Source organism: Dermacentor silvarum, chromosome 8 (genome assembly GCF_013339745.2).
Source record: "Dermacentor silvarum isolate Dsil-2018 chromosome 8, BIME_Dsil_1.4, whole genome shotgun sequence".
Lineage (NCBI taxonomy): Eukaryota > Metazoa > Arthropoda > Arachnida > Ixodida > Ixodidae > Dermacentor > Dermacentor silvarum.
In genome coordinates this window covers 61,727,332-61,751,721 of record NC_051161.1, presented here as the reverse complement: position 1 = coordinate 61,751,721, position 24,390 = coordinate 61,727,332, and the positions used below count along the sequence as shown (strand labels likewise).

The 24,390-nt window shown below is 43.6% G+C and overlaps 1 protein-coding gene across 4 annotated transcripts in view; it reads left to right on the top strand.

The window, feature by feature from the left end:
- Nucleotides 1–447: 447 nt before the first annotated feature.
- LOC119462162 (venom metalloproteinase antarease-like TserMP_B) overlaps nt 448–24,390 on the top strand; it is a 129,360-nt gene continuing 105,417 nt past the window's right edge. For 2 of the 4 annotated variants that reach the window (XM_049672457.1, XM_037723507.2), the window contains exons 1-7: nt 448–610; nt 2,216–2,305; nt 12,670–12,805; nt 15,853–15,909; nt 20,490–20,546; nt 22,624–22,748; nt 23,618–23,692. In XM_049672457.1, coding sequence (XP_049528414.1) covers nt 470–610; nt 2,216–2,305; nt 12,670–12,805; nt 15,853–15,909; nt 20,490–20,546; nt 22,624–22,748; nt 23,618–23,692 — 681 coding nt within the window. In that variant the 5' untranslated portion in view covers nt 448–469. The remainder of the gene's footprint in view (nt 611–2,215; nt 2,306–12,669; nt 12,806–15,852; nt 15,910–20,489; nt 20,547–22,623; nt 22,749–23,617; nt 23,693–24,390) is intronic. The other 2 variants (XM_049672459.1, XM_049672461.1) reach the window with 2 other exon arrangements.

Sequence of the window (24,390 nt, the reverse complement as noted above, 5' to 3'; positions counted from 1 at the left end):
GGATGGTCCAGTGCGGAGCACCTCTCGATGACTGGCACATTGTTTTCCTTTCTCAACCCTCCTATCCTTCATCCATTTATGCCAACGAGCCATTTTTTAATGAATAAAGCTTGATAATTGCAGTCAGTAAGGAAGCAAACACCGAATGCAAGCGTTTATTCATCACTTCGCCGTCGAGCACATTGTTTCAGCAGCTCGTGGTAAACACTCCTTGTACAGATTCGTGTCCAGCAGTATACGACAGCTTCGTGTTTTGCAGCCCTTCTGCCTAGCAACAAGGACAGCCAGTAGTACGTTATCATTTATACAGTACCCAATACGTAACACTGACCTTTGTTCATACAACTTGCGTATTATGCAGCAAAAGTAAGCTTCAAGAAAGACAAGTATGAGCATGCCTCATCTCGCCCGCCTTTTAATTCTATTGCTGCCGTTCCTGATTCCAGAGCCGGGCATCATCTACCCAAGAATGCTGAGTTCGAGAGCTGACACGGGGGAAAAAGTGATAAAACTCTCGGATCAGCTGACACTTAATTTGGAAAAAAGCACCATCTTTCCCGAGGAGCTTCTCGTGCACACATCTGTTGATGGTACGCCAGCGCGCTATCTTGTAAGTCCTCTTGTTGTAATATTTTGTACTATTTTGTGGTGCAACACTAAAACAGCAAAACAGCTGGAAAGATGAGGTATACGAGTATCATAGGAATAAAGAAGGCTCAATAATGTATCGTTTAAAACAGCTAAGGATCAGCGCTTAACAGTTGACCGACAAGGGACATATCCTTAGGAGATGTGACTCAGCTTGTACAACGGCGATAACTCAATAGACGACGTGGGCATTGAAACACGTGGTTCCACTGCCTGTGTTTCGAATTTTAGCGAGCAAGACAGACGCCAATATTTCTAAAAAAGGCGCGCTTCTGTGATATTCCAAACAATTGAACGCTCTGGAATTTATTTTCTTAAATATAGCGCCTGATATCGTAAAAATGCAGCCTTTTGCAGTCTATTGAAACAATAGAAATCTGAATGGAACGGTCACAATTACACGACAACGACAACGTATATGTTTGTGCCAATTGTGCAGGCGCGCTTGTGCGTCATTACATTATAGTTAAACAGCGGTGATGTAGACGAAATATGAAAACTCAGTTCCGGCACTCAATATAAGAAAAGCAAAAGTAAATATTGTATTTGCTGCTGAAAATTGCTCCCTAATTGATAATTTTAGCATTCCTTTATGCGCGTAATTTCTGGCGATTGGGGTTTCACTTCCCTGCTCCGAGAGCACAGGGCCCACTTGGTCATTGACTACTGGTCCTAAAGACAAGATATTTTAAAATATACTAATGACATATCGACTTACATACGTCACTGAGACCACGGAAAAACAGAACAAGTTAAAATGCAAGAAAGGAGGAGAGAGACTCTTTTTTTATTTGAAATGGAGATACTTTTGTTGGCGTATATGTAATCACGTACATGCATAGGGAAAGGTATCGAAGACAGAAAAGGTAGATCTCGAAGAAGGAGGACAGATAATGAAAACAAAAGGCATGAAAAAAGTATCACGGTATGTACAGGTGCAAGAAAGGCGAAGGGGCTGAGGTAAACCCGCTAAAGCTTTACATTTAGGCCAATGTCTGGAAGGAACATGAAAAAAAAAAAAAAACTTTCAAGCAGGATGTTGTATTCAAGAAGGAGCCATAAAACCAAGTCTTCTTCCTCGATCTGGTGGTTCTTGGGAAGCAGAGCCCATTTTACTGAAATAGCAAGTCTTCTCGTCTTTGTAACCTGGACACTCCAATAAAATTTGTTCGCGCCTTCTAACACACCACATTTATCCCATTAAGGGTTGATAGCGTTCAGACGAAGTCAATGATACACTGTCTCAAGGTGACGGAGGCGCTAATTTCGCAGTCTTGATTATAAGACGTGGCCAAATCAGTGGAGAAAGTGATGTGGAGCAACCGACTCTTTTCGACAATTCCTTTCCGCATGCGATCATTTGTTTGTCATTGTTGATGCGTTGTACTTGTAAAATATTTTCCGAAGAAAATTTGTTAAACCCAGGTCTCTGGAGGCAGCTAGATCCGCTTTTTTATTTCCGGAAATGTCGCAGTGTGTCTAGAAATCCAATGCCATATGATAGTGTGGCCAGTGACAGTTGCCATATGATGAATGTAACCAATATCATGCGTCTTTTTTCTCACAGGTTAATGGGAAAGACCAGGAAGCGAACCTCTACCACGACATACAAAACATGGCATCCCTCGATGTATCCGAAGAAGATGGTCTTGAGATAGTAAGTGTAATTCATTGATAAGAACACCCCGTATTTGACGTTTTGCCAAATGTACAATCAGCAACATTAGCAAACTTTTGGCTGCTCTAGCAAAATTTACATTGCCATCACCATCACATACGGGATACGAGAGCACAATTTTAGTTTTGTAAAAGCGGTTTGCCGCAGTTGATTGACATTAGGGAAATTAAAAGCTAGTACTATACTACTTTAATTAGTAAACATTGGCATCTTAGCAAGAAACACCAAGGTAGACTAAAGATGCCGCTGACTTTTCGCTCAGCAACCTCCATATTTCGGTTGGTGATTTTCAAAAACAAGGGTATTGGTGTCAGTACAAGATCAGCTTAAACAGAAGTGGGAATTGTTTTAAATAATTTCAATATATTGTTGAACGCGATTACACAGAGCACAAAATCATCTGCGTGTAACCACCGATTTTTGTGCATTCTGTAGTCTTATAGCAGCGCGGCTGGGCCCTAGTGAAGGTACAGGCAGCTGTGAGGTAATTTCGCTAGTATATTTTGCAGCATTGCAGTGTTCTGGCACACTGGAACAGTGGGAACTGCAACTACGTTCCTGCTGAGTTGAGTGATTGTGTTCACTGCTACCTACGACCCTCGTTGTGTGATCGTGGTGATTTTCAGTATTAAAATTCTGTGGCTCTTTTAAAGCTTTCTGTTTTGAAGCATGTGGTTCGCACCAGGCTTGCAATGTGGCCGAACTACACTCTAGTATCAAGAATGTTTGATCATATGTGTTATCATTAATTGTTTAAATTTTGCATCATGACTGTAGGCTGTTTGGCTCACAAGGACTACAGTTTCCTGTAATTAGACGTTAGAGTTTATAGCAACAAATGTTGATCTTTTTGGTATATCGCCCGACTAAAGTACAAAGAAAAAGAAATGCTGCTTGAGCAGAGAACACAAAACAGCAAACCAGTTCCGACTATCATAAAATGATGGTCTGAGCATCACGTTTTCCTCCGGCATGTGTAGGCTGCCAATAGCGGCAACTGTTGACAACATCTTGCTTGCACGAATTTCTTTAAGTAAGCGACTGTTAAACCAACAAGCATGCTCAGTATTTAAACATGTAAAAAATAACGTGACTCCAGTTTCTTTCCTGTCATCATCATTTATGATCATGTATTATACCCTTGACGGCCCCTTGCAGGGTATTATATAAAGGGGGGGGGGGGGGGGGGCAATGTTTGGAAATGTTGACATTAAAAATTAAATTAAAATCTGGGGTTTTACGTGTCAAAACCTCGATCTGAGTATGGGCAGGCTGAAGTGGGGCACTCCAGAAATTTTGACCACCTGGGGGTCGTTGACGTGCCCAGCACACGGGCGTTATTGCATTTCGCCCCCATCGAAATGCGGCCGCCGTGGCCGGGATTCAATCCCGTGACCTCGTGCTTAGGAGAGCAACACCATAACCGCTAAGCAACCACGAAGGGTCAATGTTGACATACATTAGTCATAGGAGTTGTTAAATGAATGATACTTTATTAAAAGGAAGCTTTGACAGTGAATTATTCAAACAACAAGGATTAAATGAACAAATACAATAAATAAGCAAGCTCTGACAGAATGAACAGACGAAAAAGGAGACGAAAGTATTCAATGGCATGAAATATTAATAAGTTTGTGCAAACAGCAATAGTGAACGGAAAGAAATGTACAGGTGTTAGTACATGTGCTTCGTAAACATGTCTCTAAATGTTTTAGGATCACGTTCATTGACAATGCGATCAGGGAAACAATTCTATGATTCAATCACAGAGGGTAAAATGATTGAATACAGGACATTGTAGGTGTTGTATACTGATAGAGTTCGAAAGGCGGTAGAGGACCGGGCCAGGGGCCATAGAAGCGTTCCTCGTAGATTATGGAAGCTGTAATTGAGCTTGTGGAAAATACATAGCTGGCTTATTTTTCGGTGCAAGCGCAGAGTGGTAAGACCAAGGGCTGGTTTGACATTCGAGATACTGGTGCGATTATAGTAATTAGAGGAAAAAATCAAAGCCCCTTTCTTAAAAAGACATGCTTGAACGCGAAGCTTTCTCCCATGCAAACTGAATCGAAGTCCAAAGCCAACGGCCACGCAACGAACCCAAGAAATGCTGAGCGACCCGATGCGTTGCATGTGTGGTTTGATTGCTTGTTTAGGATGGCACGTGGTTTATGATTGCACACGCACACGCACACGCACACGCACACGCACACGCACACGCACACGCACACGCACACGCACACACACACACACACACACACACACACACACACACACACACACACGCACGCACACGCACACGCACACACACACGCACACACGCACACGCACGCACGCACAAACGCACACTCACACGTGCGCACACACGCATACACACATACGCACACACACACTTTCACGGACGACTCTAGACTTGCACAGTATTGCCGTGTGATCGCTGTGGTAGACGGTCAGAGGCTCTGCCGTTGCCGATACACGGGAGCGGCCTTACGGCCACGATAGCGCTCGCACCACCTTCCTACACAGGAAGGTTTCTTGCTCCGTGGCTCGCACTTAGGTTCGCGTACGGCAGCCTCTACTGCCGTGCGCAGCGCCCGCGGCCTACCCATGGTGACGGCCGGGAATGCATGGCGCAACGCGCGTAATTCAATGCAGACATATACAGTTCGTCTGGGCAACGTGGCGTTGCAGTTCCCATTGTTCTTATCGGCACAACTGCGAATGTAAACTGTAGTGTTCTACGATACGTATGTCGTGCGCCGTTGTTCTATTGCGTGCGCAGACGCGCAGCCGCTGTTATATTGTGCGCGCAGATGCGCAGATAGTTCCATTATGCAAGTTGGCTTTCCTGCAGTCAGTTTTCGGCGCTCACGAACGAATCAGTGAGACATAGAATAGTTCGCTTTAATAAAGCGAGCCGAACGGGTTTTTATGGATTCCAGGGCATTCATTAGATAAGTTTGATGGGGGGACAAGATAGCAGGCGCATACTCGAGTTCAGTGCGCACGAAGGATTAATAAGAAAGTTTTCGAACAGACGGTGGACATATTGAAAGGGCTCTCCTGATAAGGTCACGTGTTTTTGTAGAGTCCGCGACTATGTTTAACGCGTTGCCACTGCAGTTAAGGGACCTTATTATCTTGACACCGAGGTATATACCAATACGAATCTACGCGTTCAAGTGCTGTTAAGTTTAGGTAATAATTAAAGCTGAGGTTAGAGCGCTTCCGCGATACCTGCGGGAATTTCCATTTTGACGTGTTCAGTTGCATCTGCCAGAGAGAGCGCCACGTAGTTTTTACGTTGAGGTTGTTTTGCAGTAAATATTTGTCAATTGTTGTAATAATGCGCCGATAGACAGCGCATCCATGTGTGAAAAGGTGGATAAAAGAAAAGATCTCGACTGGAAGATCGTTCATGAAGATCGATTCCCACCTCCCTCGGGCACCCACTGGTTCAAATGGGCACACGTGTACCCTAGCCTAGCGTTCGGTTTTCTTCCAGGGCGATACACTTGGGAAAGGAGCCTGTATCCTAAATTCCCTTCTAAACCCTCGTGAGCACAAAAAAGGAGGTTTATACCGTTCCAACCGCAGTTCTAACCTCGGATGGCCTTGTTGAGGAGCATCCGCCGCGGCTGTGGGAGGCAAGTGCTGCCGCCGTGTACCTTCGGGTAAAATAGATGCAAGCGAAATCCTGGCCTGGTGCTCGGCCATTATGAGACATCAACGCTTGGAAAAGGGTGTTTGTACCCGACTCGAAGGCGTTCGCACCTCAACAGGCGCATTTGGGGAGGCACACGTATAATAGTCGCCATCGAAGAGGCCCAAACCTTATTTTTTTTTTAAGGCATTCAACAACTCGTTTGCTATCACGCAGCACTTCACCTCCAGACTCCTGGGTTTTGCCCGACCAGAATAAGTGTGAAGAAAGACCCACACAACGACACTGATCGGGTTTTTTAAGAACTTGGATGCTGCCAGTGCACACTGTGTACGCAAATGTCTTTTGTGCTCACGAGGGTATCGAGGGTAATTTAGGGCGCAGGCTTCCTCCCTAGCCTATGACCCCTGAAGAAAGCCGAATGTCAGGCCGGGGTTGGGTGCCCGGCGGTGGTGGGAACCGAACCCACAACCTGCTGCAGCCGAGTTGGGTGCTTGGCTGCGAGAGGGTCGAGAACTGACATTTGCGGGATACCGCTCGTCGTACTAGATACACAACTGCCAAATGCAGTGAATTGCATGCGATGGGAAAGAAAACTCTGGATGCAAGATAAAAACTAAGGGGTCGAGGGAGAGGCATGCAAGTTTACTCATTACGTGACAATGAGGAATCCGATCAAAAGCTTTCGAGAAGTCGAGGTATGTGACGTCGGTCTGAAGACGGGAGTCCAAGCTCAAGTGCAAGTCGGTTGTTTATTCAAATAGTTGAATTTGGCATGACAGGCCTGCGCCAAAGCCCTGATGTATTGGGAAACAAAGCTGTCCCAAGTAGAGCTGTTACATTTTGGATCATGCAGACTAGTCCGATGTTGGACTCTACTTGGCTGAAACATATTTTTAGTAAATTTTTGTAGGGTAAATAAAGTTTCTTTAGGTTATGGCGTTATTAAAATTGGAATGTTTCTTCGTCTCCTCGAAAGTGTTCCCAATGAGGTAGCGAGACATCTAGCATAAGTAATTTGGCGTCGATTATGAATTCAAAGGAGGCTATTTGTGATCACACGAAAGTGACTCCGGACTCATTAAAAATCTGCACAATACAGCGCATGCCATAGCAAACGAACGTTAGTTATCAGTTTGTCAAACAACAAACTAACAGGTAATCTCACTCACCCGGGGAAGTAAGACCCATAGCTGAAGTGCCCACATAGGCATAGTTCACAGCTTAACACGCTTACCACGCGCTAGAACAAGTGAGGTCTGGAATAAAGATTGACACGGTAGTGTGCGTTGGAGCGGTGGTTGTATTTATGCGTAGAAGCTTTTCATTGTCACTTGCCGAATGGGGTAAATTTAGTGTGGTGTAAAATGAGAGTACGTTTGTAATGAAGCCTACCGAAAGAAGTCAGACGGCAGCCGAGAAAGGGCAGACACACCCATGTTGCCACGTCTATAATGGCGACAATGGGAGAGACACGAAACAAGTAATATCCGTGACACTTACATGAGTTTGTTTACATGATTTTGTTTATTTATTTCCATGACAATACATGTAAAGGGACCTCAGAACGAAAATTCATAAAACGTGGTTTGAATGTGCTCGAGGCTAGGCGACCGGCACTGTAAAATGTAACACAGCACAACTTTACCAGCACTAAATAAAAAAAAAAAGCAAGGGAGAACAATCTGTGTACACTTTATACAAATGAGATCACCATGGGTTTCTAGCGGGTGGGGAAAACAATTAAACTATAGGCTGACAGCTTATCCAGGCAAAGAGAACATTGTCGTTAACTCTTAGTGAATGGATGTTACACAAAAAAGCTTAACTACCATAAGTAACTGCTGCTGGTACTAAGAAAATAATTGTATACAAAGTTGGACTGCATAGTACAAGCTATACTAAAGTTGAGCTTTCTAAGGTGGTTATTTAAAATTTTACAGAATTTTAAACGCTTTTAGATCCGCAAGAGCACGGACAGACATAAAATCCACGAGCCAGTTATCGTCGCTTTAAATATTGTTCTCTCTATACTACACCGGGAAATGAAGTTTATATTGCTTTCAGGGAAACATAACGTTGCATTAAATTTTTTTCTTGAAACTATCCAATATGTTAGTCACAATAAACTGGAAGCTTTGCTGCCAACAATTGGTCCTCTCACGGGGAACTGTCCACTCTTCAGTACTGCGTGTTGTGACACGCTTATGCTTACGTGTAATCTTAGCGAACGTTTTAATATATTTACAAACTTGTTATAGAGAAAATCTGAGGTGATGAAGCAAACGATGCTAATAAGTGATGTCTATACGTAGAGCGTTGTATTGTGGCAATAAATTCTGCATGTATGCTGTGTAATTAGCGCAGGCAATGAGTCTTATCATTTTCTTCTGCAGTGTAATAGACCTGTGGTGTTGGTCTTACATGTGGTACCCCAGACGAGGTGGAAATAGGTAACGTAGGTATAAAATATGGAACGATAAATTGTAACCGGTATTTTTGGCAGAAATTCAGAGTGACATTTGGATAGGAAAACAATGAAGTGGATTTTCAGATAGGACACTTGTTCTCTCAATTTCATGTGCGAGTACGTCGAAGACAACCCTTCATGTTATAAAACTATCAACAATTTATATTTATTGGTTCTGAAAAACAACCTGTTCATCTACGAGCGATTGTTTTGTTAAGTGCATGAAAATGGGACCTTTCGTCTCTTTAGCGTTAAGTGCATGAAAATGGGACCTTTCGTCTCTTTAGTGTTAATTTAAGTTCATTTGCTCTGGATCGGTTGCGCAAGGTGGTGATCACTGTGTTTGCTCCAGTAATTATTTCGTCAGCGCAACAGCTTACAGTGCTGAGGAAGATGCTAGTACCATATTAATGCAAACTACAAAATACGTCTGCAATGTTCACAAAGCGGTTAGCATATGCATCAATAGATTAGGACCGAACAAACTGCCCTGAGAAGCACAACGATTATTCAGCTGCAAACTATACGGGAAGTTGTCAACAAGGATTAATTGCTTACGGTTACTCAAATACGAACGTACGAGATCAAGAGGTAGACACCGAATGCCTTTAGGTATTTGCCAAATAGGTATTGCCAACAATGTTTCGTTCTTTATTTTCTGGGGTCGGCGAGGCTTGTCAAGCAGTCGTTTAGCCTTCTTTTTCTCTCACCAACCTCAGTTTCCTATTTAAGAAAACAGAAATAAAAAGATTGATTTAATGTTCAAGTTTCTGTTGCAAAATTTCGTGGTTAGGAAAGTCACGGGCTCTGCTGGAATGAACGTAAATGCTGTGTGTTAGTTTCTTCTCTGCTGGAATGAACGTAAATGCTGTGTGTTAGTTTCTTCTCTTCCATGTTGCTTAAAATGAGTTTCTCCTGAACAACTAAAGCGGATTACATTGATTTGCCTTCCCGAAAGCAGTATTGGCAGTTCAGTAATAGCAAGTATTTGTTAAATAGCCTTTCTATTTTTAAACACTATTTTTTCAAGCTCGTGGAGGATAATTATATGGTCACATTGAACTTTTTAACTGTTTATTATTAAAGTAATACATGACTGCATGGAAGAAGCTCCCATGCACGATCGTGTCTGTTCCCCTCGGAAGCGTCTGGTCTCCTCTCCGCGTCCGCGCGTAACATGATTCAGTGTTTATTTTACCCGCACTCTCCGGGGGCATATCGGGGCCGCTCATGGCTGCCAGACGTTCAAAGAAAAACCGAAATTTGCTAAACCCAAACTATGTGCTCCCACAAGCTTTTGAGAGAAAATTGCGCCAAAGGAAATAGGGCGATAATTGCCTCAGTTTTTCTTTTCGCCTCCCTTGAAAATCATAGACACTCGCGTTTTTTGTATTGTTCGGAAGTATTCCACGGTATATTGCAAAATGGACATTTCCGCCAAGCACGGCACATTATTGTCCGCTACAGACTTTATAGGTATTATTTGGAAACCGTTGTAGTCTACAGAAAGTGTTGATTTTAGGTTCATTGAGATGCTCAATACCTCTTCTTGGTCAGTTAGGTGAAATTGAAGAGTTTGTGTATGAGTTGTAGTGAGAGAGCGAAGAGCAGCGTCGTGGTAAGCCACGGTAGCAAATCTTGTATAAAAATACGTAAAAGTTTTTAACCAGAATCCGCGAGTCATCGATGGCACGCTTCCTTATACGGGTACTATTTACTTTAATAATAAATAAGTCATTTAAGTGCCTCCAAATAATCTTCTGGTGTGTTTTACTGTTGTCAAGTAAGCTTATTTGGTTTGCTGACTTCAATTTTCTGAGTCGGTTATTTAACATTTACAATATTTATAAACACTTTTACATTCGCAGAAACACGGGCAGACATGACGTGTTTAAATAGCTTAGGTTTATGTTTCAATATGTGTGGATAGGCAGGTGTAACCCGAACCTTAGGTGACTTGGCATTAGCAACTATAATTTTAATAGAGATTCACTTATCACAAAGTACTCTCATAGTGAAAAAAAAAACATTCATAGTATCCATAAAATAAAAGTTTTTACCACCCAACCAATAGCATCCATAAAGGAATGATAAACTGAAGATACTATCCCAACCGGTAGCACAGACAGATTCACGAAAACAGTCACGTATTTAATCAGTTATACAATGAGAAAAACACACATAAAACATGATTGACCCAAAAAGATACTGGAAGCTAACATGCCAATGATACAAATACTGCACAGTGAGCACTCGCACCACAAGCAATAGTCCAAGCACCATACGCATGCAATATCAACGAGAAAAAGGTCGATGGCACTTGAGGAGGTAGCCATTCTTGTCGGCGTTGTTATTGAGTTTACAAAGCCATTTGATGTGATCACAGATTGGAATTCCAGATTAAGAGATGAGTGTTGAATTACATCGACACTAATGTCGCCACCGACAATTGTACAGTATTGTTTGGCGAACATAGGAGTTATCAAAGCTTTTATTAAACTTATTCGAGACAATTTTTTACGAACAATAAGTCAGCAAAGTCTGGTAATTTTCGCTCGCCTAGAAACCTTCACTTTCATAATGTACGCCTTCCAAAGCTATAGATTCTGCATTGACACTACAGCACGTAGTGATACTGCGATAACCGCGCGAGAGCCCTGAACGTTTCGTTGACGATCCACTATCTTCCCATCTGGTTTTGAAGAAGTGTAAGAAGGAGAAATTCAGAGGACGTGAGTGCCGATCAAGTGGCTATAAAAATAGACAATGTATTTTTCGGTTTTGTATTTCCGCTGAAACTTTATTTCAGCTATGCCACGCCTTGCTATATGTCCTGCGGCATATGCGGGTTATATTGCCACATCATTCTACCACTAATGTTGCTCATACCTTGTCTTACATTCCTGACAAAGCTATTCCTCGGAATGTTGACAAGGACAACCCACAAACAAATGTCATCAAACAAAACACACACATCGCATGCCGTTTATGTTAAATATTCTCAGACTGAAATATTAAAAGTGCAAAACAATAACGGAAAACTGAAAATGATGTAACTTTCTTGGCGCGGTTGTGCACTATCTCTGGGATCGGCCCACGCAAGAGGCCGCATTTATACCAGAAAGCTCGCCTTCGTGCATAGCGTTCGGGGCCAGCGTTTCCCGGTAACCATTAAGGCTGCACAAGCTGCAGTTGTCGGGAAGCGTAAGAAGCAGTCAGGGGTCTTTGAATGCTATCGCGTACCACTCCTGAAAGCGAAGCTTAAGCGTTCTCAAAATTTTTAATCCCGTATTGTAGTGCGCAACCGGAATTCTAGAGAGCATATGCATGACTACGTCATGCTTGCTAGAGAGCTACTGTAGTGATGCAATGAACTTAATGTGCATTGTATTATCCGCTTTTATCAAAGAATTCGGAAAAACCGAAATATTTCTCACCGTTATTTCAAATTTTCTCAATTGTAGCACGAAGCAGTCAAACAGAGCTTCTCGTTAGCTTCAAACAATAGCTAGTCTGAGATATTTGTGCTCTACTTGTTCGTAGCATGAGAGATGATGTAGATAGAGTGTCATTTAAAGAAAAAAAAGTATCTCGAATGTACAACGTGAAAATTGTGGCCTGTTTGCAGTGCGAAATATATATGGTCTTTCGGTCACTGTTTAGAACTATACAGGGTGTTTCAGCGAAGACTTTCAAAAATTCTGAAAGGTTGCCTGTGGCAGATAGCACCATTCTAGTTCACGAGCGGGTCTACGCGAAGAAGCTGGTGCTTCAATGCATAAAGCGAGGTATTGTTAAGGAACTAACTGGAACGCCAATGCATTTGTCCGCAAAGTTCGGGAATTAATATCTCGAAACTGGTGTCATCCCAAGGAATTCGTTCCAAGTTGATCCGCCTTCCGACCTCCACGGCTACAATTTGTAAATTGCAATATGGGCCATCATGTAACTAGTTAAACATATTTAGTGATTTTTACAATTATTCAATTGTGCATTTCAATTTCTTGTGCAAGTAATGCCCGCCTCTTCGCGTAGACCACCTCATTAACTAGAATTGGGTTATCGATCTGCCACAGGCAATATTAAATAAAATTTGAAAGTGTTCGCTGGAACACCCTGTATAACGAGGAACGGCGTCTGTAGACACCATTAGATTTAAGAATAACCACATTTAGGATTACGGTATTATCATCAAAATTGCGTTTGCAGCTTGGCGTGTTAGGACACACGTTGAGAATAAAGCCACTGCCTGAAATGGAACGTTCTATTGATGGTCACATTGCTCACATGCTTTACCACGTTGATGAGCCGGAATTTCTACATGGTGATGAGCCCAAAGATTATGGTGAGTGACAACCACGCATACTTTCATACTGAAAAGCTATCTTTTGCGCAAGACCACTGTTTTTGTAATACCTTTTTTGGCAGTATTTAACAGGCCTTCTGCAGTTTGTAATGCGAAAGTAAACGATTCGGTAGAGGCCACTGTAAAAGTACGATTTCTGTATTCTGTGTGGCTTTGCTAATCAGTGCTAATGATTCGTTACTGTACTGGGACATATTGGTAAAGCAGTGGCGTTTTGCATGAGTCTTAGGGTTTCTTGGCTTTTGATATGTATAACTACAATCCACACAATTCAGGAGGGTTAGAGGCCCACTGTATCACCGCTTTACATTGTTGTATTTTTCGAAAAAAAAAAAAAAAACTGAGCGGCGTGGGTTCTCAAAACCTTAAAACACGGCCGTACAAGTCTAAGCTTTGAAAATAATTCTCCTGTATGTATTAATAGCCCATCCTATAAAGAGGAAAACGTAAAGCGCACATGGAGTAGCACGGTGCATGTGAAAGCCACCGTGGGAGCAACACTTTTCAGTCGTTACTTAAAACAAAGTCGTCGGTAAGATGTCTTTCTGGGCTTGTAATTCATTTATTGTGCCTGGTGGCAATGCATATGCCAATAACCGTTGTCTGTCGCTGTCTGCCGTGCTACGCGTCGAAGTGGTTTGCTTTTGATTTAGCTTGATCGGTGCGCACCAACGAAGTCCGTTTCTTCATCTAAGATTTGCACAACTGCCTGCGTCGCTCGCTCTAAGTGAGCTTGTTCAAGGTTGTTTTTAGGTCATACGTTTGTAAATGTTTATACAGTATGTTTCTGCCCATTGCAAGCTTGATTTTATCAAATAGCCGATGCAGTCGTTTGCTGAGCAAAATAATGCACAGTAGCACTGTATGCTGCGTGGCTCCATTGGTGAAAACCGGCACCCGCTTACAAATGCAAAGGCCGACAATCACCTCTCCCAGAATTTTGCTTTCTGGCCGAGTAAATACAGTTAGCAACAGTATTGGTATTTGAGACTGCAGTAAAGCAAAATAATCAATTCTGATATCTCTTTAATTACTCAGTGGTGTGGCTTTTACAGCGTAAGCTGTTTTGGGCGTATTTCAATAGCCGTTTCGGTTCGCGATGGTGTCGTCGCTTCCACTGCCGATGTCCGTAGCCGCTATGGCAGGAAATGCGAAAAAAAAACGCACCGGGTTCCCGACGGGATCGAACCCGGGCTCACTGAACGGGAGTGAGATACTCTACCACTGATCCATGCAAGCGCTTGCTACCAGGCAGCAGAAAAATGCCCTATAAACGCGCCCTAGCGAGGAGGCGCGGCATCAACGCGATACCGAGCCTCCACCAGTATGGTGGCGCCCTGTAATTAAGGTGTCTGCAAACACAGCATGCCCGACATGTAAGTTGCATATAGCAGTTGCACGCTGCATCTGACTGGACCTGGTTAACTCAAGCAGCTTAGGTGACTATCTGTCACCAGCCCGTTTTGAAGATTCCAATAAACAATCATCATCATCATCACCATCATAAACAATAACAACGTATCGTGCCACGGGTCAAGGGATGTCAGATGTGCGCCACGTATTTTGGATACCTCAGGGCACACGTTATGGCGTCTCCACACAAGGTACGAACCGCTGCTGAAGAAGCGAATCGTGGAGCTACGTGCACGGCTACAACCAGGCATGCTCTCTGCACAGACTGCTGTGCAGAGAGCATTACAAGCCGCAGCTTGCCGTCGACGCCGGACGGACAATTCAGATCGTTCTCGTCAAAACGAGGCGAAGAGACTTTGCCGCCAAGACCCTGTTGTTCGTGGTGCCGAAATTGGAGCTACTCTTGAGCCGCTCCACCTGCTCACGCTGTGACTGTGCTGCGTATGCCGCGCAGGCCTGTGACTTTTTAACACGAAAGTGTTTTATGCCGGGGTCCACCAAGACTTCACTGACGTATTTCCGTCACGGAAATACGTCATAGAACATAATACAAAGAAAGAAACCAGAAGAAAAAGTTCCACAAACATGCAAAATTTGGAAATCGAACCCACGACCTCTCGGTCCGCGACGATAGATCGCCGAGCGTTTAACCCATTGCGCCACAAACGCATTTGCAGAGAGCTACACAGACGCGCCTTATATATCTAACACTCCTCCGTGTACCCGCGCTCTTGCTCGGGGCGGTGCCGCCGCCTACGAGAACAAAAGAGAAGTACTGCATTATGACACTAACGCGCACCGACAGTGAACGCTTCGGTGGTCTCAGCACTACGACGCCTCGATGCCAGCATTCGAAGGGACGCTGGCATCAAGAAGCACTACCAACGCCACCTAGGTGGCGTTCACCTACTCAGTTCACCGTACTCAGCACAGCGGAGCGTGGCCTCCGCAATTAGCTCTGAAAATGTTTCTGAAGTTGATCGCGGAGGCTGCAATTACGACGCGCTGTACGCGCTGATTTGACTCGGTGACGATTCAGTTACGTGCTTTGTCTTGCGCGTTGTATTAGTGTGTCAGTTACGTGCTTCGTCTTTCGCGTTGTGCTAGCGTGTGCAGCGTAGTGCAGCTTCCATATGCACGACGGTTGCTCATGGTCATCGACGTTGGTAGTCGTGATGGAGGAGACGTGCCACCAGGCGTCAGCGTGGGTGCATCAACGCCTAAGGGCGCTTTAGCCACAAAACACCAATAGACATTATATATCAATGTGCAATAAACATTACACTACTTCTGTGAAGACACGTTTCACTTTCGTGTTCTATACCGATTCCTATATAAGAGGGATCAACCACATTTTTTTATGATTCGTCCCTTTTTCATTCTGAAGCGCCAACTTCTCTGTTTGGAAATCCTCGTGCAGAGTTATTCAAAATTTTACATTCCGCACTAATAAATTTACGTTTGAAGCACTTCTTACGACATTTTAGTATTGTTTCGTTGTTTTTACATTATCATTTTGGCGCACTTAATGAAAATTACATTTCTGGTTTGAGCTCCGAGACACACATGCATAAATGAAGGCATCTTCTTTTTTTCTTTTTTTAACGGTTTAGGCATTCCAAAATCTCTGGACCCTTCGGCCCTTTTCGCCCCAGGAAAACAAATGCCAAGTAAGTGAACAACACGCTACTGTCTCTGAAAGAAGCTTAAGCCTAAAAGTGTTTGTACATTGGCAGACAAAGCGAATGATGGAATCTTTGTTCGGCTAGGTAAATTAGATTATGAGCGGCGAACAACAGTGCAAACAGATTGTATAAAGAATGCTTAAAGTGCCAGTCCCGTCTTGTTACTTTCTGCATTCTTGCTTGTTTGCGCTTGTTATTGGAACTCCTGTGTCGAAGCACCTCTGCGAAGTAGAACATATTGCGTACATAATTTGTCGCTTTCCCTAGGATACTGAAAAAAAAGATGAAATAAAAACTGAAAGCTCTTGCTGCTGGATCTGAGCAGGCGTCGCCAGCGAGAACCACTTCCGCAACTCTCGAACAGTGCAGCCGGAACTAACATACGCCCCTTAGAACTTCTTCTTGATAGACCCTCCTCCCCCTCCCTGCCCCATATGAAAACTGTTTATTGCGACAGCTCTTAAAGGTACGTTGGAGGCGCAATCACACCGTTGGCACAACAGCCATCATGCTGTCCAGGCATCGTCGGTGCATGTGCGGCTCGCGCGTAGAAGGTTATATGGCCGTCGCATGGTGCACGTTTGATCGTGGTCAAGCGTGATCGGGATCGAATTTCTCGATCGCGATTGGCTCCATTTGCGCAGCATGCGCAAAGGATCCAGTCGCGGTCGAGAAATATTGATCTTGACCAGGCTCAATCGCGACCGAAAGTGCCCGTGTGGCAGCGGTTTAATCTTTAGCGGTAAATCTTTAATTATGCATTTCACACGGCAACATACCCTGATCTATTAAAACTAGCTAGGGTGGTTCCAATTCACAAAAATGGCGACCTACCCTTCCGCAAAACTACCGTCCAATATCTATACTAAGTGCCATTAACATAGTATTTGAAAAACTTATCGCGAGACGAGTACTAAATTTCCTCGATCGAGAATCTGTGTTGACACCTAGCCAACATGGATTTCGGACCAAAAGATCAACTTCCACTGAAGTATTATTTCTTTCAGATAAGGTAAACTCCTACCTAAATAACAATATGATAGTAATTGGCCTTTTTATTGATGTTAAAAAAGCTTTTGACTCCGTTCATCATATCATTCTACTTAACAAATTAGAACGTTATGGCTTCCGTGGGGGGTGCCTCGAATTTTTTCGCAGCTATCTTACGAATAGACAAGCGGTTCAGTTTTGCAATACTAATTTAGAATTTTTACCAATAACATCAGGAGTTCCCCAAGGGTCAGTATTGGGACCAATTTTATTTTCATTATATATGAATGATCTACCATTAATATTACATAACTTCACTCCTGTCATGTATGCTGATGACACTGCTCTCATTTGCGCACATGAGTCCATAGCTGAAGCTTTTCGTGCAGCTAACGAAGAAATAAAGCTAATCTGTAATTGGTTTAATTCCAATAAACTGCTCTTAAACGTTAACAAGACCAAATATATGGTGATTCATTCTTCATACAAAGCTGTAGCACTGGACTCGTGTGTACTTCTGGCTGAGGGACAGCCCGTAGAAAGAGTCAGTAACTTGACATATCTAGGCGTTGTACTAGATCATCAGTTCAACTGGAAAATGCACATTGACTATCTGTGCAAAAAGCTAGGACCTGTCTGTTTCATGCTTCTCAAATGTCGCCATTTCTTTGATGAAGCGACATTGAGAACAATTTATTTTGCCTTATTCCATAGTCAACTATCATATTATATTGAATCTTGGGGGCACACATACGATTCTTACATAAAACCACTTGTAGTTCTGCAGAAACGCGCAATCCGGTTCTTGTCAAACTCAAATTATGCAACTTCCACTAAGCCTCTCTTCTCTCAATACCAAATCATGCCACTACACCTACTCATAAATTACAAAACAACAATAATGGTTTACAGCTCTTTAAAAAATAATGTTCCTCTTCACTGCTCAAATTTTTTGCCTTCGCAATTCAAAACAAGAGGCCATGAATGTGGTAACTTTCTTAAAGCATTCGTGAAAAATGCGTACGGAAAAAGACGGCTTTCTAGCATCGTTACGTCTTTATGGAACAATCTCCCAGTGCACATAAAACAACACAGTGCTTTTCTCACAATGCTTAAACGTTATTACAAAGAACTGTATTAGAGGTTTTTATTTTGTTTGGTACGCTAACCTGACATGCTGCTAACTGATGAGAAATGTATTACATTTGCAATTTCCTCGTTTCTAATGTTACCTTGACATGCTATTGTATTATATGTATTAGATTTGTAAATGACTTGTTTTTGAATGCTAACTTGATATGCTGTTAAACTAATGTATATACGTGTTTCCTGCCTGCAAACGCTTGCATGCTATTGTTGCATGGATCCATACTAGCATAATGCTATGGATCCAGATGTCCATAAACATGTTTTTCTGTAGCACCAGATTTTGTCCAATAAAGTTCAATTCAATTCAATTCAATTCAAGGTGTCCAGAGACGAGCAGTTCGCTGGGCTGCAAGTATGAATAAGCTAAGTGGATGCATCGTCGCGCTTTGCTCAATCAGCTCTGCCGGAGCCACGGCAGTATTCCGGCTTCCGCTGCTGGCATGAACGTTGTGTGCAGCGCACACACATTAGCGTTCCTGAGCAACTGCGTGCATACTATACCATGCTGCATACGCAGGTCTGAGCGGAAAGTACAGTAAACGTCAAGCTGAATCTATATAATCATTTCATCCGGCGCTGACAAATGCCGATGGTTTTTCGTCTGTGTCAGTGCCGTACATCCTCTTGGTGCGATGCCATTACCGTCATTGCCGGCGTTCATCATCCCACCAACGCTGTGAAAAGCCTTGTATCTTTCAAGGCACCGTCTCTGCTTCGCCGAATAAGCTGTCTCAACTGCAGCGACGCGCCGAGAAAGAAAGGATGCATACGAGAGGTTGACCAGACGTAGTTTCGGTTGGCTATAACCTGCACGGGGGGAAGGAGAGAGGGACAAAAACAGAAAGAGAGCAGAAAGGGAGAAATAGAGTGACAGAGGAATGAGCACGTACAAAGGGCGTACACTATAGAGTGGTAGCGCGCGGCGTTCCTAAAGTTTATCATGTCGGCCATTACAACGCAAGAACCTTCCTTAGTAGCGCGAACAAGGCCCTCTACGCGGAGTGTCTTTGGGAGCACTGGCCTAAAACCTTCAGTTCTGATAGTGGTCCAAATGGTCCAGCACTCGGCAATTCACTGGCCTCTAGCCACTAAATCACCAAAATGTCGCCTCCATGTTTTCTTATGAAACACTGTGCGAGGACCTCGAGCGCACCTCGACACCTTGCGGTTGCTTTCAATGCTTCCGTTTCGGGCGAAATTGTAATTTTTTTGTCCTTTATACACAGCTGCCTCTGCACCTCGAATCTTTTAGCATGCCCTAATAACGCAATCATCTGAAGCATCAGATCTCAAATGAAAGGCCACAGAATATAAACAAAACAGGAAGATTCCCGTCCAACCTGACGGTAATTTGTTGTAATGTGTTGTGATTCTTAAAGGGGAGCCCGAGCCATGGCCAAGTGGCATACTGGCTCTCACAACTAAAATGTGATTTGTTGCACAAGTAAAACATCCAAAATGGGTTAGAACGAACCATTAGCAATAAGTTCTTTGGTGCCTATGTTGGGCATATATTATATCCAAATATTATGTTTGTTTGAAGACATATTTTATTTAGCGTGCGTCAATATATTGGCTTCACCCGCAAGGCATCAGTCGCAGGCGAGCCACGCCAGCTTGAAAATAATCTGTCGGAAAAGTTGCGATCAGCGACACAGAGAGGCGGTAATCGACGATTTTACCACAGATCACTCCATTGGTCCTATTTGCTTTGAAAAACGCATAGGACCACGCAAGTGCGATTTTTGCAGTGAACACACAGCTGACACACTCAGGGGACAACTTACTTCATTCGAAAAACGAAGGCGTATTGTTGATACATTATACTTTTGGGATGTCACTTTCAGGGCACCTCCAGTGTCTAAACCCGAGACCCCTTCGTAGCAACATTATCCTTAGATCGCATCGTGCTCCGGTGCATCGACCCACCGCCTTTCCTTATTGAAGGCGTCGCGCTGTTCTTTACTTCACGCAAATAATGAAAGCATTTCCGAAATGGATGTACTGAGAGTAACGTGCCTTGGTTATATATATAGCGGAGCGGCCGGGCTGGTCGCCACCACCACTGGCCACTCCGCTAGGCGCTTCGTCTTCGCTTCTCACAAATACATGCAAGTACAGCAGTACACGTTGGCAGCCGCAGTCACGTCGTCTTACAGCATATGCCACATATCCAATAATCTCGTATGCAGAGATATGTTTCGTGTGTAATATTTCTCATATTATAATACGAGATAATTGGATATGTGCCATATGGGTGAAATGATATTTTCCGATAGGAAATCGTTGCATAAAATGTGCTCCGATAGTCCCCGTTTGTGTGTTTTTGGTAATTGCTTTACGTATTGCTTCATATTATGGAATTCAAAAAAGGTTATCGTGCCGTGATTAATATGTGAAACAAATCTGCTGTTCTTGCTTTAAAGCTGGTCCTGATACTTTGAACACCTCGGCTTTCGTGGAATCTAGGAGTGAGATTGCAGGTGAGTGCCTCTTTCATCGCCTTACAGTATGGAGTAGCATAAGCATTCAAATTTCTTTGCTGGTATACCCATGGCAGCTCAGGGGTAGCGAAACAAGAAAAAATGAGCCCGCGGGCACAGGATCTATTTCATAACGACAATGTTTTGGCTGCGGGGTACCGATTTCCCACGTTCCGTGCACCGCATGCGAGAAACAGGGTAACGAGAAACAGATACCTTTTGGCGAAAGTTTGTACTCACTATGTCATGCCATCATCCTTTATGTAAAGCCATCAACAACCTACGGAAGCAGCTGTACCTTGAATCGTAGCCATCGCCGAGACAATAAACCGCCTGTGGTGAGCATTGACACCTACTTAAATGTAAGACCTTCGCAAAGTCGTCTGCCGAAGCCATAAAGCACCGCTAGGGAAGCAAGCTGCATCAGAACCCACGCAGTGTGAGGATTAACGAAGCATATTGCAGGTGAATGGCTACATAGCTTTTTTTGGTGTTGCGCAAAGTGCTACAAGATAGCACAACGTGTCCATGTAAGGGCAGCAATTGTGTGTTTCGTGACGATACTTGAAGACGGCACTACGACGGCAGCACGACCACTCCGCAAGGACAGTCTTGACGACGACAACGATGGCATAGGGATGATGGCATGACGCTTTCTTGGCCCGTCACTCCTGCGTCTTCTCCTCATCAGCAGAGAGTCGTCGTCTTGGAGGTGTGCGGAAAACTGGCGCGGGCGTATCTGATCTCGATTCCACGAGCAAGTTGTTGCTATGCCAATGAACGCTCGCCCCAACCGTCCTAAAGCGCTAGCTGCCACGGATAAAGACGCGTCTTAAAGGAGGCAATAATTCGTTAGTTCGAAATAGCGTTACATATATTAAGCACTCCGGACAATGGGAAACCCAACGTGTATTAAATACTATGTTTTTCATGTTCAGTTTCCCGTTGTACTGTCCCCTGAAACTATGCAGCGCTGCTGTGCACCAATGCCGTTCGAACTATATCTTCATTTGAAGCTTTAGACGTTCATTCGCTAGCTCTATAAACGGGTTCGGGGTCCAATGAGTAGGGAGCGTGGCTATTGCACTGTGGGACCCCCGCTTAAAACCCCAAACCGATCTTATGGTATTTAGCGAGGAAGCTGTGTAGGGTAGTTTCAGAACAATCTTCGTGGTACGGCGACTTGTGGAGGTTTATTGGGGATCGACGGGGCACAGACGCCTTGTACAGAGCGGAGCCGGCGCAGCATGCAGGAATACGTTACGAATATCGCGTAGAGTGAAGAAGCTCTAAGATTGGGCGTAAGGAAGCGTGTGAAACACTAGGGTAGAGCGAAGGAATTGCATATGATATGGTGAAGGTTGCATCTGCAGAAGCTGGGGTAGATTTCGAAGCACTGGCAAAATGGACCCCTAGGACTTCCGAAGGATGTGAGAACTCACTTAACTTTTCTGTATTTAACGTATGAGTTGCGCTGATTTGCACACGCGTGCCAATGTTTGTTTCTGCTTTAATTTTTTATAAAGCGCGAAACAAAATCGGGAAATTACTTTTGCTACATGTGCTAACGTGCTTTATAAGAGATTAGTGCTTCACATTAAATGCTGCCTCAGCTTCCCGAAGCCACGCCAAGGAAATAGTCATATCGACTCCGAGATGTTGGGTTAAATCTGATTATACTACTCGCTTGGTGTTAATTCAAGCAACTGCCCCATCAAGCATTTTCGAAATAATAATTGTCGATTTGCATGTCGTAATTTAAACTCTGACATAAGGGGGGAACGCGCGACATTTCCGGCATTTCCGGTGAGAAAGCTTAGTGCTGATACATGGGACACCTACATTTTAAACAGCGATGTTCAAGCGAGGGGATCGGAGTGATCGGCTTTCTCGGACTTCGCAAAAAAAAAAAAAAAAAAAAACAAGAAAAGAAAACAAGAGTGCACGTTTGGGACAAGTGGTTACACTAGTCAGGTTTCGCTAGACTGCGATTATGAAATTTGTTGACATAGTGAAGCACCAAGGGTTGGCTATCTCAAAGTGATGCTCGCTTTCTTTTGTGCATTGTTCGTTACAGCAATGACTCGATTACCTAGCACTATATACCCGGAGGTACATGTCGTCTTGGATTACCTGCTCTCCAAAGCGTACCAATTCAACTTGAGAAAAATATTGCGATTCCTTGCAATCATGGCCAATGCAGTGAGTAATAAATTCCTGGAAAATATAGGCTCCGTTTGCCACCTGTTGTGTTGTTTATTATTGCCGAGGAAGCTGAAATTGCCTAGAGGTAAAACAAGTGTAGCAGACGGAGGGCCCGCAATGTTTCCCGCTAGATTTCTTATTGCGTATTTTGAGGGACAGTTCTGATTGTAATGCGCCGATGAGTGAAATTCACTTCATCATTGTGAGTGATTCAGTAGCACTAATACAACTTGGGCCCCACGTCAGAGAACCACTGAATTCCCTTCATCAAAAGCAACTGTACAAGACTGTAGGTTGAAGTCTCTCTGGCCCACGCGAAACGCGCGCGCCTGTCCTCACTTCGCATTCCTTTTCGCGTTTTGCGCCGCAAATATTTAACGTGGGAAAAACTAACTGGACAAAATGCAGCAAGCTGGTAACTATTGAATACGATGTTTTCGGATGCGGTGCCCAATTTGGCATTCGAGCTTACGCAATTATGGAAGTAATTTGAAATTTAGGCAGGTATTTTGACTGATAAGTCAATGAATTATGACTGAAAAATTCAACAATGTGCGTAAGGCTACTTACTACTAGAAAAATGCCGTTGGTGCCATCGTCGTATCTCCTAGCTGCCTTTTTTCTAAACAGCGTGGTCCACGTTAGCTGGGAGACACCATAAAATCAAATGTATATGTCATGAATGTCTACTTTCTTTGTGCCATTGCTTTATCTCTGCGCAATTTTTTCAGTTTTTGATTTTGCCTTACCCTTCTCCCAGTGCAGGGTAGGAAACCGGAATCTCTTTTTGTTAACCTGCCAGCCTTAACCACCCAATTTCTCTCTCTCTCTCTGTCGTCTAAATGTCGCCATTTCTTGTGTTCCAGGCCAACTTGAGATTCCGCAGCCTTAGGCAGCCAATGGTTCAAATACGAATTGTTGGTGCCACCGTGACGAAAACCGTAAGCTTCCTGAAATTTTGTTGGTCACTATAGTGTGCACGACTGATGTTGCAGTAGAGGTTAGGAAAACAGTACTGACTGCGTTTTCAACCACTTCGAACAGTTTCTTGTTCCCATGAGCGAATATGTAATAGCTGAGCAAATTGCCGCATTTAAAGGCGCGCCAACGAAAAAGAATAAGTTGCGCCGGCCACAGTAAATTACTTTTCTACAATTTCGGAAAATACATTCTTGTCATGAGAAGAGGCTTGGAAAGTTTGAAAAGACGCGAGAGCATAACACAAGACCTAGAAGTTCCCGTGCCGCTCGTTGCTGTGACGTCATGACATTTGACGACGTCTGCTCGGGCCTATAGTAAAATTTTCTAGGTTATAGGTGCCAAGAATCCAAATGAAACTTGAATTTGATTTTATGTTCTAATAGTCAAGCTATTACAACGACATTAACAAAAAGGGAGTTTCATAAATGTACTTTAATGAAGTGAAAGCGGGAAGTCTGTGTAAGACGGGGCAAGGGGGATAAGAGTAGGACCGAGTGAAACAGAACAAGAAGTGGTTCACATGGTCTTGTGTTCGATGTATTTCTTTTACAATGCTATACCAGTCTAAATTTATCAAGTGAGAGGACTTCGGTCCCATCCCTAGTATCGCGCCCTAATATCGGTGATTCGCGGAAGATCCGGAGTTACGAGCCCGCGC